Consider the following 19,195-nt stretch of genomic DNA (forward strand, 5'->3'; position numbering starts at 1 on the left):
AGCCTGTAAGGCTTGGCCCAGGGTGCCACACCAGAAACTCTGAGATTTTAAAGGTTTGCAGGCACAAGTGCAACAGACACTGATGGATGAGACAGAGCCTAAAAATGGGGCCTATATTAGCAGGAAATATTTTCAGCCGCTGGAGACTTGGGGATGCTCAAAAGGAAGCAATGGCTACCTTCCCTCCTCCTTCTCGGCTCTGCCGCCCCACACCTGTGGGTGGGCTCCCGGCTCCGCAGCCAGGCAGCACCACACATCTGGTGCGGTTTGCATGGATGTGAGCAGCTCCTTCACCTGGGTTCAGAGGATTCCTAGGAAAGGACACGGATGGGTGTGAGCCCACAAGAGCACGCTGCTCCAGTCAAGGCCAGGCGGGTGGAGGGGAGAGGCCCACAGCTCTTTCGACATTTGCCCGCACAGAGAGAGGGGAGCAGCGGAAACGTTCCTGTTGTCACCAGTGGCCTGGTTTCTGGTGAGTGAACTTCTGTGACAGATGGGAATGACATCATAAGCCCTACAGAGCCAGCTCCCCCTCCAGCTGGGGGACCACACCACTGAGGCCATTACACAAGCCGGGTGACACCCGTGAGGAGCTGGGAAGCGTGTTACACCCTCGGTGGCTGCCTCCTTCCACGGCCTGCCCAGCTGGCCCTCAGGGCAGTCGCTGCTGCACTGACGCAGCCCGCTCTCGGCAGGGCCAATCAGATGCTCTCATTTGGGAATTTGGAATGAAGTCTCAATTTCCAGCTCATTGACGTTTTACCTGCTGGATGTTTCCACTGAGGCCAGGAAATCCTGGGGCTGTGGGCTGCTGTGGCCACCCACATATCAAAACAGTGACAGCCAGTCTGCCCGACAAAGAGGAAGTGGCCCTGTGCTAGTCAAATGGGGAGAGGGCAGGGCAGAGACAGGCAGAGCGGAGCAGGAGGGGAGCTAACGGAAAAGCAAGCTCCAGTGGGGTCCACTCAGGAGCTGGACGGCAAGTTTACACTTGGGAAATATTCAAAACACAAAAATCCAAAATTTCAGCTCTACCCTTGATCCCTAATAACATCGTCTATTAGAATATCTGGCCCAAGAAGTGTCCTCAGCAACTCCAACCAGGCAATCCCAGATTCTAGGTCATCATGTAACATTCTGGTGTCTGCAAACAGAAGACAAACTGGTGCCAGGGTTCCCCTTAAGTGGCCCCGCATACTTTCAGGGCTCCTCAGAGAATCCCTGGGGGTGCTACTTAAATTCAAACATCTGTTCTGCTTTACCCAGATGTCGCTGGAGTGCCGTCCTGAATGCTGTGTGACACTTGTTCCCCTATGTCACTATGTGTTCAGGCCAGGTCAACTGACTGCCATCTACAAGAGGCCAAACACCTGGGCTCTGTGGGGCCCAGGCCTGAGGTCCGCGGAGGCCACGCGGAGCACTCAGCCTGCCAGGCTTCAGAAACGGCACCGGCACTGACAAGACAAGGCTCCTGGGAGAGTCCCTGTACCTGCAGTCCTACTGCCTATGAAACTAAGAGGCTGGTTTGATTCTGACCTAATGTTTCAATAAAACATAACACCACTTTAGGTCACAGCATGTGCTTCCCAACAACAGCTCCACAGAAGCTTACTGTGTTTGTTTTTCTTCTCTGGTAGAGGAGGTGGTTTTTCTGGGTCACCTGTTGATTCGGGAACACTGAAATCACCCACAAATTCGACAGAGGCCGAGGAACCTCCTTGCTGAAAGGGAAGTACAGCAGCAAAAGGCGTGAAGGGGACGGGCTGGACCGAGGCCGGGTTCTGCAGGTCATCCTCCGAGATGTTGTCATACTGGGAGGGGTGCCGCTCGTAGGACACCCTGCAGCCGGAGCTGTCCGCGGTCTGGGAGGCCGCACTCCTGCGCTTCTTCTCGGGGAGGGCAGGCGGCATGTCTGTCTGCTGCCCTGGGGCCAAGGGCCCCTCCGGCTGGGGACAGCTGCCCAGGGGCAACTGGAAAGGATGGCCAAGAAACGGAGACCCAGACTCCCCCAAGGACTCTGGCAACGGGCTGAGGTTACAGGCCACTTGCTGAGGTATCTGGTCTGCGTTAGAGAGGTCTTGCTGAAGGAATTCGTAGTCAGGATCGTAGTGGTCTGCATTTACAACAGGAAAAGCACACCGTGAGCTGTAAGCCCCCACTAGAAGGAAAGACCCCACCCTTCTCCCTTGACCCAGTCCTGTTCACTCGACAGTGACAAAAACACGTCTCCCATCTCACCTAGACAGACTCGCACTTCATTTCATGTTCTTTACTTTTCTCCCTGCTTATAAAAGCAAACCAGATGGGAATGTGACGGTTTCCTCTCCTATCCTTTGCACCTTCCTGTATTTTTTGAGTTGCTTACTTATTAAAAAAAAAAAAGAAAGAAAAATGCGTGGCCACCATAGAAAAGCGGTTTAAAAAAACCCAAAACTCTACCAAGAAAGTAAAAATCACCCACAATTCCGTATTCTAATGATAATCTCTGCTTACAAATGGATGTATTTCCTTAAAAGTCTTTTTTCCCCCCTAGGATTTTTTTTAAACCCTACTGGGAAAATATTAAGTAAGTGGTTTTGGGGTTTGCCCATGGATCAATAATCATAACTGACTTTCAATACAGCTACACGTTATGTCACCAAATGGATGTATTGTAAGTCGTCTGATTTCCGTCCACTGAGTAGTGAGACTGTTTCAAGTTTATCATCCCTCCTAACAATGCTGAGATTAACGTCTCTGGACAGAAATCTTGCTATAAATCTCTGATTATGTTCTTAAGATAAACTCTCAGAAGTGAACTATCTAGTTCGCGGGACACGAACAGTTTAATCCTCCATAAGCCTCCCGCCAGACTGCCTTTCAGGCCCCCACGTGGCCCCCGACGACGAGGTGAGTGCGTGCTGCTCGTGCGCCTTTGTCCTCTGCCAAGGGTCGCCAGGGGCTCTCCGCCTTCATCTACAGCTCTGAGCGCAGATGGCTCCTAATCTTGGCAAAGGGACTCAGATGACATGCTGACGGATTAACTGTAAAGCAGCTACCATTTGAGTATCTCCTATGTGGTTTCAGTGTTACTTCATTTAAACTCCCAACCCCCTTGAGAGACAGATACTGGGACCCTCATTCTGCAGATGAGGAACCTGAGGCTCAGATTCTGAATGACTTGGCCAAGGTCAACAGAGCAGGGACCGGCATCGCTGCACAACCCCAAAGAAGCCACTGAGCAGCGCTGGGGCAGAAGTGGTGACGAAGACGCCCGCGGCTCACCTAGTGTTTCACAGCTTGTGTTCCGCGAGCACTGCCCGCTGTCCCTGTCCAGGGAGGACAGCTGCTCGTCCGACTTGCTGAGCTTGCCTATGCTGCTGCAGGGGGACAGGCGGGGCGACTCGCCGCCGTACGAGTGGCTGCCTCCCGACAGTCGTCTCTGTGCGTAACAGTCCACGTCAAAGTCCTCGTGTAGAAAATGAGAACAAACCAAGTAACTGCTGGGAAACGGTGGCAGAGATGAGGGGAGGGCATCGGTATTTTACTTAGAGAAGGAGAAGAAATCCTGGCAGGCTCAGGGACGGGTTGGAAAGGCGCTCTGCTGTAGGCAATGAAACACCACTTCTGTGACTTCCAAGAAAGAGGCCTCTGCAAGCGCTCGGGGTGCGACCAGGGAGGGCCCAGGGTGGGCACACATGTCCTCAGGAGATGCCCCTTGGCTCCAGCCTCCCCACCCCACCCGGGAGCTTCTACTGCATCCCGTGGAGAGAAGGACCACTAAGGAAACCTGGACGTCCCCAAGAGAGCTCTCAGTGACCAACACCAGGGACTGCAGACCACTGGGTTTCTTTCAGCTTCAGGGACCACACTCCCAAACCCAAAGCCTCCCTCTGCCTTTCCAGGTGGGGCTACATTACCTGCCTATTAATTCCAACAGGCAAACTGGAGCCACTGGTGGCTCGACTCATGGGGGCCACGACGGCCACTCGGGTAGGGGATGGAGCCGACTGTCTTTTCTTCGGTGGCAATGCTGGTGGAGGGCTGGAACAGACCGAGAAACCCTATCAAGCCAGACAGCCCAAACAAAAATTCTCTAAACCGTATTAGGGTACAGAATGTGGGATTTTTTCACTAGATACTTCACACCGACTTTCTACACTTTCAACTCTCGTCCCACTCCCCTTCTGCCAAAACAAAAACCATTAATGCCAAAAACTAGTTTCTGAAAATCCTTGCTTTTCTTTCTGTAACAAATGGTGCCAGTGTTGCTTGGCTAAGGCTAAAAGGCAGGTGGTTGGGAGTTCTCGGGGTGTGCGGCAGGGGAGGGTGCAGGAGCCAGGCTCCTGACATCTGGAGATGCCCCTCCCGAGGAAGGTCCAACTGCCAAGGTGAATAAGAGCGAGTTCTGACCCTAACAGCACAGTCTTATTTTTGGCTCATCATACTCATCCATTCATCAAATTATGACATAAATAGAGAAGGGTGCTAGAAAAACAGAAAATTACCTATTATCCACCACCCGAATGCCAGGTAAGGGAGGCTTGGGGGGCGCAACCTCCTCATCCGTAGAGTCTGGGAGCCCCTCGGTCGACTGCGACATGCCAGTCGTCTTGTTTAGAATCTCCATCTCTCGATCTGTCAGGGGGAGCTCAGACTGGCTGGAGAGTGGAAGAGGACTTGGTGTTAAGAAGGCTACAGAGCACATGCAGGTCCTGAGACTCAGAGTGTGGCCAGGGCAGGGGAGTGTGGGGTGACGGGGGCTGAACACAGGAGCCCTGGGCACACAGCCAGACACCGTCTACGGCAGAGATGGGGTTTCATGTCGGGTTCCATCGCCAACAAATAGCAGAAGCTTGGCCCAGTCCCTCTGACTCTGCATCTCAGTCTCCTCATCTGTAAAAGGAACCTTTGCACCAGATGATCTGAAGGCTCTCTAAAACGCTCCACGTGTATCTTTTATATTTTCACTAGGGGCTTGTGTAGAAACTATTGCAAGGCCTTAAAACTGTCCCCATTACCCCCAGTTTCCTTTCTTGATAAAGCTAAATGCTCCCAAGAGAAACCCCTAAGACCCAGCCCCTCAAAGTGCTTTCTAATGTCGAGAGGAAGCTGGTGGAGACAAGTACGGGGTGGGTCCCTGGGCGCACTCAGAGACGGCCGTGCGGTCTAGGGACCTGGAGATCAGGCAACACTTCAGAATGTGTGTGAGTGACACACACTTGAAAGCAATGCGGGCTCTTACCCAGAAGTCACTGAGAGAGGAACCTGGGCCTCGAAGAGCCGACCTGACGCGGGCTCCCCATGGCTCCCAGTCCTCCTCCAGTGCGAACCAGATGTGGCCCGTGACGGGAGGGTTAGCACTCACCCATCAGGTTTGCAGGCTGGGGGGCTGGGTTTCGCTGGGCTTGTTGGAGACGGGTGCCCCTGCTTCTCGACGGTGAGTCTGACCAGCTCCTACACCGCACACAACAAAGAAGCAGTGAGACACGAGGCGCGCCCGTCGGCGCGGGATTTCCACCAGGTGCAGCTGTCTGCCCTCCGCGGCCGAGCCTCGCTTTGCGCCCACAGATTCCCCACGCACCGTGAGCGCAAGTGCTAGCTGACTTAGGTGCTCCGCGTGACTTCCCAAAATGTCCCCCACCCTCCAAAAACACCTCTGTGGCACATCAAGAAGTTTCAAAAGCATAAAGGCACTTCCTCTTGGAAGGGGGAAATGACAAGCCCCACAGTCTCAAAATGACTAAGTTCATCACACAAACTAAATTCCTGGCAGAACAGATTCCCAGTCAGTGCGCGGGGGCAGAACCGCCCTTCAGTTCTCTGACGCCTTTGCACGACGTGCAGGGTGCTGCCTACCAACAGTCAAACCCCTGGTTTTGGGGAGGTGCTTTCCAAGTGAGCTGGCCTGGGTGTGGTGGCAGCTGGTACCTGCGATGATTGGGGGGAAGTTTTGTCAATGGACAGAAAATTTAGGGCGCATTGCCCAGCAGAAAAATGACATCAGAAAAAAAATTTTTTTAATTAAAAAAAAAAAAAAAAAAAAAAGAGATCGGAGCCTATTTGGTTTTTTCAACCAGAATGCATCCCCCGGCCCCTGGCCCCTGGCCCAGTTTGATGAGTTCTGACAACTGCACATACTGTGTAAGCAGCACTCAAAAAGCCCAGAGTGTTTCCAGCACTCCCTCCGGTCAGTCTGCCCATCCAGCCACTTTCCCACTTGTATTTCCTAGATCACTTTTGTCTAGAACATGAAATAAATGGAACCATATAGTATGTAATCTTTTGTGTCAGTCTTCTTTTTCTGAACAGATTTATGTCATACAATTTAAAGTGTGCAATTCGGTTGTTTTCATTCTGTTCACAGTGTTGTGCAAACACCAGCACAATCCATTTTAGGACTTTTTATCACTTCCAAGTGAAACTCTGTACCTTTTAGTGTTCCCTCCACATCTCCCCCAGCCCGCCCAGTCCCACAACCACCGATCTACTCTGTCTCTTTTCTGTCCACCTTCTTTCGCTCAGTGTAACACCCACGTCTCCATGTGTGTGAGCAATGTGTTCTCTGCTGTTGCCGAGCCGTATTCCAATGCATGGAGAAATCCAGTTTCTTTATCGGCTCTCCTGTTGATGACCACCTGGACAGGACCTGCTTGTGTCCCACAAGGAGTTCAGGCTTTCAGCATGAACGTCTGTTTCTAAAGCTACAGAGGAGGCAGCAATGGAAGGAAGTGGGCAATACAGCAGTGGACCCCTGAATCAAGATCGCAAAGCCTCTCCCAACTCAAAAGACCGCACACAGGAATCCTGACAAGTGTGGTAAGGCAGAGTTAATATCCTTCCTGGAGCAAGGATTCTTTTGAAAACACAAAACTAGAAAAAAGGTGAACACACCAAAAGAAATATCAAAGATGAAATTCACAAATGTAAAGATCTGCGGTCAGTAATCATCGGAGATTCTCCAGCTTTGATGGCAATAAAACAGAAACTTCCAGACATGATGAATGGAAGCAATGCTTTGGACAGCCTTTCTAAAGGACGACTTGTTAGTGATGACATAAAAAGTCTTGGATATCTGCATTCATTTTATAGTAATTTAGCCCAAGGAAAATGTCGTGGATGTGTACAAAAATTAAGTCCAAAAAAAAAAAAAAGTCACTGCAGCATTACATGTAACAGATAAAATTAGACTATTCAATATTCCATAATCAAAGATTCAGTACTAGGTACTGATTACATAAATTCTGATGGAATCAAACAATGGACCATTATATTGCCATAAAAAACCTCATAACAAAACGACATGTGACAGCACAGAAAGGCCGCACAATGTTCAGTGGGAAAAGAGCCCAGAAGGTACACTGGTGTCAGTGCAGCATGTTTTGGAAACAAAACAAAACCAAGATACCTGCACAGGAAAAAATATGGCTATGAAATACCCCTTATTTTCCTGTTCTTGTTTCTCTGCTTTTTCTTAATTTTCTACAATGAACATGTATTACTTCTGAAATACTAATTGAAAAAACAACCACAGGCATGCTCCACATAATCAGAGTCGCTGTCACCTGCTCCGTAACCGCCGTTTCTTGAAGAAACGTGGAGGTGAGATCCCTGAGAATCAAGTACTGGAAGAGGAAAGAAGGCTGGCCTCTTCCTGCCTTCACAGTTTAGAAGTTTAATGTAATCTCACCAATATTTCAGGAACAGCGACCTAGCTGGTGACTGCAGACAAGACGGAGAGACGAGAGACAACATGGTCAGGAGGGACAGCAAGTGTCAGGGAGGCCGCCCCGACCCTCACCCCCGCGCCCACGGCCTGGAGGAGGACGGGAAAGGCAGTTTATCCTAAAAGCATGCGGCCCGGCCACACGAGTGAAGTGTGTCAGGGCTCCAGAGGGAGATTTAGAGCCCTGGGGGTCCCATGCTCACACTCAGCCTCTTCACAAGCAGGGGAAAAGTAAGTAGAGAAGTCTGCACACTTACATCTGCGAGGTGGGAAAAAACTTCCACTGACTCTTCATTGATTCATGAACAATTATAATTAGAACGTCATCTCTCTGGAGAGGCAGCTGTGTGAACTCAATGAACGAATGAGGGCAAAAGAATCATGCACCGAGAGGCACATGTGTGCAGTGTGCTCTCGAATTCCAATGCGGCATCAGATGACAGAGACCCCCACCCCCCAACCAGGTCACTGGCCTCGGCCCGACGAGGGTATAAAAGTAGGTAAGCAGCTTTCCATATTCAGCTCCGACCTTCCAGCCCAAACAGACCAGCCAGAAGGTCTCTAGTCTCAACTTGCCGGCACTCTTGCGAGAGGAAGAGACCCCTCAGGACTGAACGCAGCCAGCCACCAGCCAACACCTCACCTCACTCAGAGCCGACCACCTGTAACTTGGCCCAACACCCCCACCCCCCACCGAAGGCCAGATTTCTACAAGGATGTGAGACTCTTCAACCCTCTTGAGACACAGGTTTTTAGGAAAGACTGAGCAGACTGTGGCATTAGCCTGTGTGCCCAGGGCCAGCGACTGTAAACCAAACGGCCACCAGTCTGCTGAAAAGCAGTTTTCAAAAGCCAGAAAGCCATCTGGGAAAGTGCTTTTCTAAACATGTGGTACTTTATTTCCATGCTCATTTTATTCGTCTTGAGAATGATCACAGAGATGCTTCCATCTTAGATGACCACCAGTCAGAGCACAGCTTGGCGCTCAAGTAAGGGCGGGACGGTCCTGGCAGAGGGGACCCTGGTTGCGGGAGGAAAGGCCCCCGCTTCCAGGTTCACACAGAGAGAAAACACACTTTAACTGGAAAGCGCCTGCCTCCACAGCCCTGGGGCTGCGGCCCCTGCTCCAGCCACCTCCCGACCCGCCGCCACCCATCCCTGGGCACCTTCTGGCATGTGAACCTCCTGGGTTTGGGGACCAGAGCCCAGGGAGATGCGCTATGGCCGTGACACAGGCCCTCGACCGGTCAGCTGTCCTAAAACAAGTTCCTCACTAAGGACACTGGATATAGGCCAGTGGGGAGTTTCCTGTAGCTGAAGGGAAAGAAATCGCAGGGGTGTCCAGCCCCAGTGTGACTTTTCTGTGGTGACAAAAAGGGACCTTCCCTGCCCACATCCTATGTGAGTGTGAGGCAGCAACAGAACAGAGGAAGTGTCTTCCTTCTCACACGGGACCAAGAGGAGGCAGAGTGCTAGGCAGGCAGGTGTCAAAGGGGGCTGGGCTGGCACGTGACTCCCCAAGTCAGCTTCTGGAGGTTACAACAGCCCCGAAAGCAGGCAGCCAGAGGAGATCTCAGATTCCACCTGCAAGATGCTGAGGAGGCGGCAGAGAGCAGTGCCGGGTGGGGTCAGCAGGAGGGGAGGGTGTAACTTAAAACTGGGCACTTGTGTTTCCAAAATAGTAAAATACTGAGTTGGGGCAAAACACTAAAGTTCAAACAATAAAGCTTGCAGGAATCACCCCAAAAAAGGCCCTTAACAAGCTTACAGGTAACTGAAAGGCCTTCTCTTGACCTTTGTAATTAAGCAGAGCACCGGGATCAGAAAGCACACGTGCGCCCCAAAGCAGCTGCTGCTGCTCCGGCTCCCGGCCCAGACAGGACGCACGTCCACACGGACACCCCTGAGCAGGGAGAAGCAGGCATGTCCAGTGGAGCACTTCCTGTTAGCACATTTATTAGAAAAATACGCAGTGAACTGCTCAAAAAATAGGTTGGGAAGGGTTTATCAGAGGACAGATGTCTTACTTTAAGCCACCCATTATTTGAAAAAACGAAACAACGAAAGCACACCCAAACCCAAATGAATCTTGAACACATTACGCTACTTGACGGGAGCCATTACAATGGCCACAAAGTATATGATTCCATATACATGAAATGTCTAGAATAGGCAAATCCGTAGAGACAGAAAGTAAATGAGTGGTTGCCTAAGGGTGCGGGGTGGGGAGAAACGAGACCAGGGCGCAGGGAGTATAAAGGGTTACTTTCTGAGGTGATGAAAGTGCTCTTACACACGCACACACACACACACACGCACACACACACACACACACGCACACAAGCACACAAGCACACGCACACAAGATGAACCTGGAACATCTTTTCATATCCCAAAGTGAGAAAACCATCAAAGATGTCCATGGTCACATCAACATGAACTCAGGAAACCACCTGAAGAAGCAGCTGCTGCTAGAAGGCGGCACCTGAGCATCACTAAGGATGATGACTGCGGTAGGCTGGAACATACGAAGGACGCTTCAATTCAGGAGTTCAAAATGATGTATTAAAAACCTCCACTCGGGGGGAGGGTATAGCTCAGTGGTAGAGCGCATGCTTAACATGCACAAGGTCCTGGGTTCAATCCCCAGTACCTCGTTAAAAAAAAAAAAAGTTAATATAAATAAATAAACATAATTACCTCCCCTCCAAAACAAACAAAAGAGAAAACAAAAACCTCCACTCACTGGCCACGTTAGAGGGTGCTAAAAACACTCATTACTTTGATAACTGGTAAATAAAGGAAGGGATTAGCATTGATCCTGCCTTTCCCCAGAGAATTACAACACAGGATAACAAAGAATTAGAAGGCCATCATAATTTAAAACCCCTAGGAATTAGTGGATCTAGGCAACAACCATCAATGGCTATTAACCTCAAAAACAGAAAGATGACTCTTGATGGACATGCAGAGCGGCACAGAGGAAATGTTCTTCTAAACACAAAAAACCTGAATCTGGTTCAGGCTAGTTTTGCAGGAAATTCAAGGGACAGAGGAATACATTAAACCATACTCCATAGATGCAATCAGCAAAATCGAGAGTGTGGGAGACTTTTAGGAGAAACAACCCTTTCTAAAAAATAAAACAAACAAACAAACAAAAACAAAAACAAAAACAAAAAACCAAACCAAAAAAGTTGCAAAGAGAGAAACAGAGGGAACAGGCAACTTCAGACACATATAAATGAAATACAGTGTCTGGACTGTATTTGGATCTGAAATTGAAAAACAAACTTTCAAAACAACAAACTACACCCTCCAGGCCAAATCCAGCCCAGGGCTCGCTTTTTGTAAGGCCCTGAAGGTAAGAATGCTTTGTTTAAAAAAAAAAAATTAAAATAAACAAAGAATATGCAACAAAGACGATGGTAGCCTGAGAAGCCTAAAATATTTACTGTCTGGCCCTTTACAGAAAGTTTGCCTTGCTCCAGAGATAGGCACTAAGGTATTTACGGATGAACAGATACGATGTCTGGAATGCGCTTCCAGGGAATAATTCAGGGAATAGTAAGAGGTCTAGAAGAAACAAGACTGGAAACAAGCTGTGTGATGGGGCTTCACCGTAATGTTCTCTCTTTTGCAAATGTCTGAAATTTATCATAATAAAAAACTTTAAAATAGGCTGAACTAGGAATAAAAGAGATGGCTTACGTGAAATGTCAGTGTGGCAGAGACAGTTGTTGCACATCACCTGCTCTTCCTTATTAACAGAATTTTAGTTGGGCACATGACCAAGTTCGGGCCAATAAAATGCAAGTTTTGTGAGCCTTTAAGAAAGCACCCTTAAATGGAGGAGGCAAACTTGCTACTCTCTTCTCCTCCTTGCTAAATGGGATGTAGTCATAACTGATGGAGACTGAGCAGCCCTTCTGGACCACAAGGTGGAATTTGTGTGCTAAGATGGCAGGAAAGCAGGCTAGAAGACCACATCCCTTGCCATTTTGTGAAAATGCCTTACCAGCCTTGGACTGCCTAGCTATAGGCTTCTTATACATGAAGGAAAAATAAAGTTCTACCTTTATAAGCCAGTATTATTTTAGATTTTCTTGCAGTCAAATCTATTCCTAACTGATACAGTCAGGAAAACATTTCTTTCAAAATATCCCGTTATTCAAGGTGAGTCTGGTACACAAGCCCAATTTTGGGTGGTGATGGTTAAATGACAGAAATGTAGGTATTCCAAAGTTCTCCCTCAAGGTCAGTGTAAGAAGCCTTAAAAAAATGTTTTTTAAAATTAAAAACAGTGTGTGCGTGCGCGCGCGTGTGTGCGCACGCACGCGAGGCTCTAGGTCTCACAAGGAAGATCCCTAGACGGTCTGCAAAGAGGGCACAGTGGGACCCAGAGGGATGGGCGAGTAGCTGTACATCCGAGATAAGAAGAAAAGCTGAAAAGATAAAGTTAGGAAGAGTTGGGGTCTTGGTTTTGAAACGACAAACTGGTATATTTGTTTTGACCTTGAGAAGCTCAGTCCTCCAGCAGCAAGTCCTAGGCTGGAGGTGGTTCCTTGAGAAACAGGAAAGTGAGGGCCTTTAAATTCCTTCCTTGGGGAGTCACTACATCTCTGAGTCTCAGGCTCCCGCTGGTGAAGCACCTGTCTGGGCCACATCAGATAATGAGAGGTCTATCTTTCGACCTGAGATTTATAAAATCACATGGAAAAGAGCCACAATCACTGTCAAGAACTGGTAAATGTTATTAGCTGTTCTAGAAGTTAGTGTTTCTACAGTTAACAGTACTTACCCGCAGTTCGCCAGGCACCTAGCACTTACCAGGTACTTTATATACTTATCTTTAAATCTTCAGGGTAAATATTTTAAAACCTCCTTGAAACTCAGTGAAGTAACTTGCCCAAGGTTACAGAGCTAACAAGTGGTATTTATGTGGGGGTTTAAATGATGGATGGTACTACTCATTCAGGGACAAAAACAAAGTAATCCTGTTTTAAAACACTTTTTCAACTCTTAAAAAAATTCCACTTAACAAGTGAATGAGTTACTTGAAAGATGATGAGTCAGCTTAGAGGACCGCGCCAACATGCCCCCTCCGAGCCGGGTGACGGCACTCTCGTGGGTGTGTTTCACTCCCGCACAGCCCGCCCCCAGATGACTAAGGGTCTCTCACACAAGGACATGCGCTTACAAGGTGTCCTAAGCCTGGTGGGGACAGTGAGAGGCTGGAGGCCAGCTGGCCTGGAGATGAGGCACACTGCATCCCTGGGCCAAACCATGAATCTCTCCCCTTGTGGAAAGCAGCTGAGGGCGGAGGTGTGAGCACAGAGCCCGGGGAGCAGCAGGCCCGGGGGTACATCATCGCCGTGCCACTGGCTACTGGTCTGCCTGGGGCTGCTTGCATACCTGGGAATGAGGCGATCACATCCCCCTTGAAATTGTTATAAGCATCAAATGTGTAATAAATGTTACCTAGTATCATTATTTAGACCTTAACAACAAACGCCAAGGCTATAGTGTCCAGATCGCCCCCGTTGCCTTGACGGACTCCAACTGTGAAAAACTACCAGCAACGCGGGTCAGTTCATGCTCTTCCTTCAGTCTGCCTGTCTCTCCCCTGGGGAAGCGTCTCTGACAATCCCAAACAAGGAAGGTCACTCGTACATCCAGAAAAGAACATGAGCTATTTCCTCTGCAGCACCGGTCCTGGTTATTACACAGCGGCAAGCTTCTGACTGTCGTCCTTTTCTGCCTGCAGACTGTAAGCTCCAGCGTGTTTCATCTCTCTCTACATTTCTGGTTCTGTCACGCTGCCCAGCGCATGGGGGAGTCTCAATAAATGCTTCTTAAATAAATGAAACAAAATTGAATTTACAGAGATCCTCACCAAGAGAATCTTTGTTCTGGTTAAAATATTTTAAAAACAACTGTCGAAAAGTGACCTGCTTTCACACACTGACAGGTTCATAATAAACAGATGTCTCCCTCTCTCCCTCTTATCCTGCTCAAGTTGAAAAACCAGAGAAATTTTCCTCTGAGACATGCCTTTCAACTGGTACAGTGGCCTCTAATGATTCCATAAAGGAAGTCCACTTGGGACAGCACAAGGCTTTATGCTTAGAAACTCCCTCTTCTATTTCGGACGTTCTAACTTGTTTTGAACATCTCATTATAATCAATTTGGTAGAAAGAAACCTTAACAACGTCAACTGAAAAATAACACTTTTTAGTAACAGCATTTCTGGAAGCCTGGACAGGAAGGTCAAGGCGAGGGTGGGCCAGAACCACATACGCTAGGCTGACCAAGTGTGACCCAGGCCACGTCTCACTCTGTCCTGCTGACCTCAGAGCGGCTGGGAAGGTTGAATGCGAGACTGTGTGTGGCCGCGCTCCAAAATCTGGAAGGAGACGAAGGTGCGCCACAGCAGCCACCCGGGGCTGCACACTTAGGCCTCACTGGCCAGAACAGGCCATGTAGGACCCAGTAACTTTGGGAATGAAGAGACCCTGGGAGCCATCAGAGGACACGGTGAGGTCACCAGGTCCAGCCTCCCTCTAAATGAACTCAGTAAAGCTCCCTGAGCAGACACCACAGCCCTGCTCATACGGTGCTGGAGGCAGGAGCCACCCAGATGGCCCGGGAAGTGCGGTGCACGCTGGAGCAATGTGTAATGTCCAGCAACGCTTTCTTAGCCTCGCATCTGTAATTTTCACCCTTTGTGGGGGTCCTTAGTCTACTCTCCAGAGCTTCTGGGGAACGTCAGTCCACGGAGGCAGCCTTCAGGTGTCTAGTAGCATGGCTGAGTGGGGAAGGAATTTTTTGAACCTAGGGTAAATACCTCAGCTATAATTTTGGACTGGAGGATCCAGAAAGGGGGAGAATACAGTTTATTCAAGCCAAGGGATGTGTTTGCAAAGCATATGTCTAACACCATATAATTAATAATAAATGGCAGCTAAGAGCTGAGTGCTCAGTATGTGCTAGTCCTAGTTCGAGAAGTGTTACATGTATTAACTAAGTTAGCCCTTCCCACAGCGTGATGATATAGGGCACTGTTACTGTCCCCGTTTTATAGGCCAATTAACTGAGGTACGGAGCACGAGTCAACTGCCATTGTTCTCAGACTAGCAAGTAAGTGGTGAACTCGGAATTCAAATCGAGCTAGGGTCTAGGCCAGCCCTCTGTCCACCACATTACGTGGCCTCATGTCACAGCAGGGCTGCACCTTCCCACTGCTCACAGCCCTAGTCCTGACCCACAGGCTCTCTCTCACTCGTTTCACACTCTACATTCCGTCTTGCTCCTCATCCATCAGGACTCATTTTCTCAATTAGGCTTGACCCCTTGGAACCCAATTCCAGAACCTCTAAGGACTTCGCTTCCCACCTCAACTATGAGTCATCATCTCCTATGATGCCACCTCTGACTCCCCTGGGCAGTAATTCATGGCCACACCACAGATTTCAAATACAGGCAGCTTCATTTCCTACTCATCTCAATTCTACTTTTCTACCAAGAATCCCAGAAGTTTTTAGAACATGAAAAGGTAGCATGCTGAGAGTTTTGCTGAAAGTCAATGCAAAAACAACTCCCCCTGCACTCTGTCGAGCTGGCAAGCATGCACAGCCAGAGCTGCTATAAAGACTCACTGCAGATTTGATACAAGGCCCAGTGGAGGCTGGCTGCTTCTGGTAGCTTTGCTGACTATCAGGACGACTACTCCAAAGGCTTGTATTGCCGTGAGAGCCATCTGTAGCATGGAGAAATCGCTGTCAGATAGAGCAGCAGAGACACTGGAAAGCATTCACTCTAGTGGATGAAGTCTGGGAACAGGGTCTTATGTGTTACGCAGCCAGCAGGGATGAGGATGGCCTGGAACCTGCACGCACCTTCACTCCATCCAGAACGGCTTTGATAACCCCCTTCACAGTTGTCACCATCTCTTTATCTTCTGAGTTCACACCTTCTAGCATCACTTGGTCAGACCAACGAATGAGGTTGGCGAGACTTTGGTACACTCGGCTATAGCAAGAGGAGAGGGCTGAGCTGCAGGGAAGAGAAGATTTTTTAAAGAACATTAAAAATCTAAAGCACGACCATCACTTGAAGTCATCTGTTTAGCACAGAACTAGTTTTTCAGTGACCAGGTTTCTCAATCTTTCTTTGTATAAAATCTGTGCCTCCTTTAATAAATCAAGTTCTCCTCCCTGGATCTATTTTCTTACATCCAATGAAGATTTTGTGGAGCTTTATATTCTAGTCTGTTGGAAATTTTTACCATTTCTCAGGTATAATGTATAAAACCTCCACCGTGATAGTCACTGTGCTTTTTTGAGCTTTGCATCCTCCACAAGATGCTGGTAACACCTCTCGAGTGCCTGTTTGCCCCTCCTTCTCATGGGTTGAAGTGCTGCACACGTCTTTTTTTGAATCAGATAGAAATTCATGTTGTATGTGTCAACTGGTTTGTGGAATTTTAGCAGGCAGGATTCTTTAAAGGAATAGCCTTTAAACACGAGCTCAAACAGATCTGCAATGTACTAGAGTTCCTTCTAACATGGGCTTGGCTTTATCATCCTCCGTAGTAGACCACGGCTGAGGTGGCAAAGGAAGGCCCCAATGGAGAGTATTTAAAGAAGGACAAATCAGAGGCGAGGAGACCTGTGGTGGTGGGGGAGGTACCAGTCACACTGTGATGCCAGCACACACAGGACAGAAGCCCCGAGTACCTTTGGATGCCCAATGACTGTAGAGTGGAGGCCAGAATGAAGAATTTGTATACCTTCCATATGTTTTAAAATAACTAACGATAATTTCCCCTAGGATTTATGGAAAGGATTATTTTTCTATTTTAAGCATTATGTATTACAACAGAGGAAGAGCAAAATATAGGGAATATGTGCTGCTGCCTCCTCCACTTTAAAAAAAAAAAAAAGAATGAGGCAGACATTTAGGAGCCAAAGATATATTTTTTCCAAAGGTAAAATTTTGAGAAAAAAATATAATATTGTAAGATATGATTAAAACAGGTACTAAAAACAAAGCCACTTAAAACAAAAACTTGGACCAAACAGTGCTCTAATGAGAAGCTCTTCGGAATCAGGTAAGGAGGAAAAGAATTCTCCAGGAGAGGTAAAGGATTCCACGCAGCCAGTCTCTACGCTGGAGAAGAGTCAGAGAGAGTGAAAGCAAACTCCTCGAGTCTCATTACAAATAAGGAAATTTTACAAAAGGAGTGGCAAGAAAGCCAGGGATTGGCTGCCTTAGAGGATAATACAAATGTGAAGTATTTGGTGTTGGACCTACTCTCTTAGGAAAGAGGGTTGAGAGAAGAAAACAAAAACTGCAGTTTTCCCAAGGCCTGGGTCAGAGATGACGTTGTCCTCAGGGGGGACATGCTGCTAGCAACTCTGCCTCCTCCTTCCGGGCAAGGCCTGGTGAGGCCTCTTTAATAAAGACTGCTGCCTCCTACCCATGTGCCCGCAGGATTCCCCCAGAGTACCCCACTGTCAAATTACTGGCCAGAATCAGATGAAGGGAGGAGCAGGGAGGGGGGCACTTGTATGCAGTACTTAATTTCTACCTGTGTTGGATGACATTTCCCTGAAAGGACCTAAAATTTTTGGTGATTGTGTTGTCCCCCATCACACTATTAGCTTGGAAGCAGAATATTTCTGTGTCTTAATGACACAGGAAGGACATTAAGGAAGGAAGGAGGGTCCTGTACCATAAAAACATTGTCCAGTAGACCAGCTGTTGGTCTGTTTCTGAAATGGAGCAAAGCCGTCTACACTGAGGGCAAGAACAGACCCGGTTGTCTAACATCTCTGGGGCTCCACCGGGTGGGACGGGCCTCCTGCACCGCCCACGCTGCACAGGCAGCTGCCTGCTCAAAGGCTGGTTGCCGCTGTCCTCGGAACCTGTGCGAGGGTGGCGGAGAGCCTGCCTGCTAGGACCCAGCCCACAGGGGCAGCTCTGAGCAGAAAGAAGGAGAACACCTCCCCAGCTGACAAACTGCACTGGGAGGAGTGAGGTGACGGAAGGAATCTAGGAGAAACATTCAAGGAAGCATTTTTAATCACCTCGGGGAGATCAATAAAAACATCAACAATTTGGCTTTGGAAGAATTTCAGGAGGAAAAATCCCTTAAATGGTATTAGTCAAAGGACTACTAAGAAAAAAAAATCATTGTTCCTTATAGCCACACCCAGGCATTTCTCTTTTCCCGAGGAAACTGTTACAGACGTTAAATAATTTTTGTCATCTACAGAATAATTATAAAACCTCCCCATAGACCAAAAGATGCCCCCAGACCACGATCATACTACCTGCTCAATCCTCCCAGCGCCTGTATGTTAGGGAGTAGCGGCCCGAGCAGAGCTGCTGGCTAACACCCCATGAAGCTGCGATCCCAGCAGCAACACGCTGTCAGCACTGTCAGTTACAGCATTTAGCCAAGGTGACCCTGTCCTGGACTCCCCAAGAGGACAGGCAGGTGCGGCTGGCAGGATGACGTGACCCGCCCGCCCCCCGCCACCAACCCGTGCTGCGGTGCGAGCACACTCTGCTCTTGCGACCGGCCCCCTTACAGGAAGGCACCAGGCCTGCTGGCCTCGCTTCCTCTGCTCTTCTCGTTCTCCTGCCCCTCTGCCCTCTCCTCAGGTCCAGCTCCAGCACCTCCTCCTCCAGGAAGCGTAATCAGAGCACCGCAACTCTCTCGTAATTCTCCCTCCTTCAAACTCCAACGGAGCTTCCAGCTGGTACCATGAATCAGTGCTTTATCATACAGCGGGGGAGCTAATTTTCCCAACTAGATTTCAACTCTTCCACAGTAGGGACAGGAGACCAGGTATCCGACAGTGTTTCATAAAAAGCCAGCATATGCTACACCCTGGAATGCTGTTAGCACATTCCCTCGAAGGAGAAGGGCCGGGCACGGGTTCACTGCCGGAAGTACACAGCACTTGGAGACCAAGTGCTCCATCCACAGCAACTGAACGAGGCACCGAAGGGGCTCACTTCCTCAGGGGCTTTTTGCACAGGACAGCAGCAGGGCATGGAAGTGCAGGCGGTACCGGGCAAAGTCCTCCCCACCACTAGCTCAGTTAGCTTCTGGCTGAAGACCACGACCTGTGCGGTCAGCTGAAACTCTAGGGTGGAAGCCCCAGGGCAGAGAGCATCTTGGAAATAAAGACACTGTTTGCTTTGTCTCCCAGAAGAAAACTGTGCACGTCATGGCCAGGTTCTGAAAGCAGTTCATGAAAGTTTAGCCTCACGGGGCTACAAGGACACTAACTGTCCGGAGGAGCTGAAGCAGAGATGCGTGTATCCTGCACAGGGACCAGGGAGGAAGACAAGGCCCTCAGGCGCCTGACAGCCTCTCAAGGCTTTCACTTAAGATCAGAGCTAACACTGCTCTGCTTTCTGCACTTCACACACACAGGGCAAGCTGCTCCGCAACTGAAGAGGAAGATGAGCTC

The 19,195-nt window shown here is 49.0% G+C and overlaps 1 protein-coding gene across 21 annotated transcripts in view; it reads right to left on the reverse strand.

Moving 5' to 3' along the window:
* Window positions 1-19,195, reverse strand: part of RAPGEF1 (Rap guanine nucleotide exchange factor 1) — a 128,823-nt gene that overhangs the window by 36,983 nt on the left and 72,645 nt on the right. For 20 of the 21 annotated variants that reach the window (XM_032478705.1, XM_032478698.1, XM_032478697.1 and 17 more), the window contains 6 exons: window positions 15,605-15,761; window positions 5,348-5,436; window positions 4,488-4,640; window positions 3,900-4,023; window positions 3,265-3,448; window positions 1,613-2,113 (listed from right to left, as the gene is read on the reverse strand). In XM_032478705.1, coding sequence (XP_032334596.1) covers window positions 1,613-2,113; window positions 3,265-3,448; window positions 3,900-4,023; window positions 4,488-4,640; window positions 5,348-5,436; window positions 15,605-15,761 — 1,208 coding nt within the window. Of the gene's footprint in view, window positions 1-1,612; window positions 2,114-3,264; window positions 3,449-3,899; window positions 4,024-4,487; window positions 4,641-5,347; window positions 5,437-15,364; window positions 15,525-15,604; window positions 15,762-19,195 lie in introns of those variants that run through there. The other variant, XM_032478709.1, reaches the window with a different exon arrangement.

Source organism: Camelus ferus, chromosome 4, assembly GCF_009834535.1.
Source record: "Camelus ferus isolate YT-003-E chromosome 4, BCGSAC_Cfer_1.0, whole genome shotgun sequence".
Classification (NCBI taxonomy): domain Eukaryota; kingdom Metazoa; phylum Chordata; class Mammalia; order Artiodactyla; family Camelidae; genus Camelus; species Camelus ferus.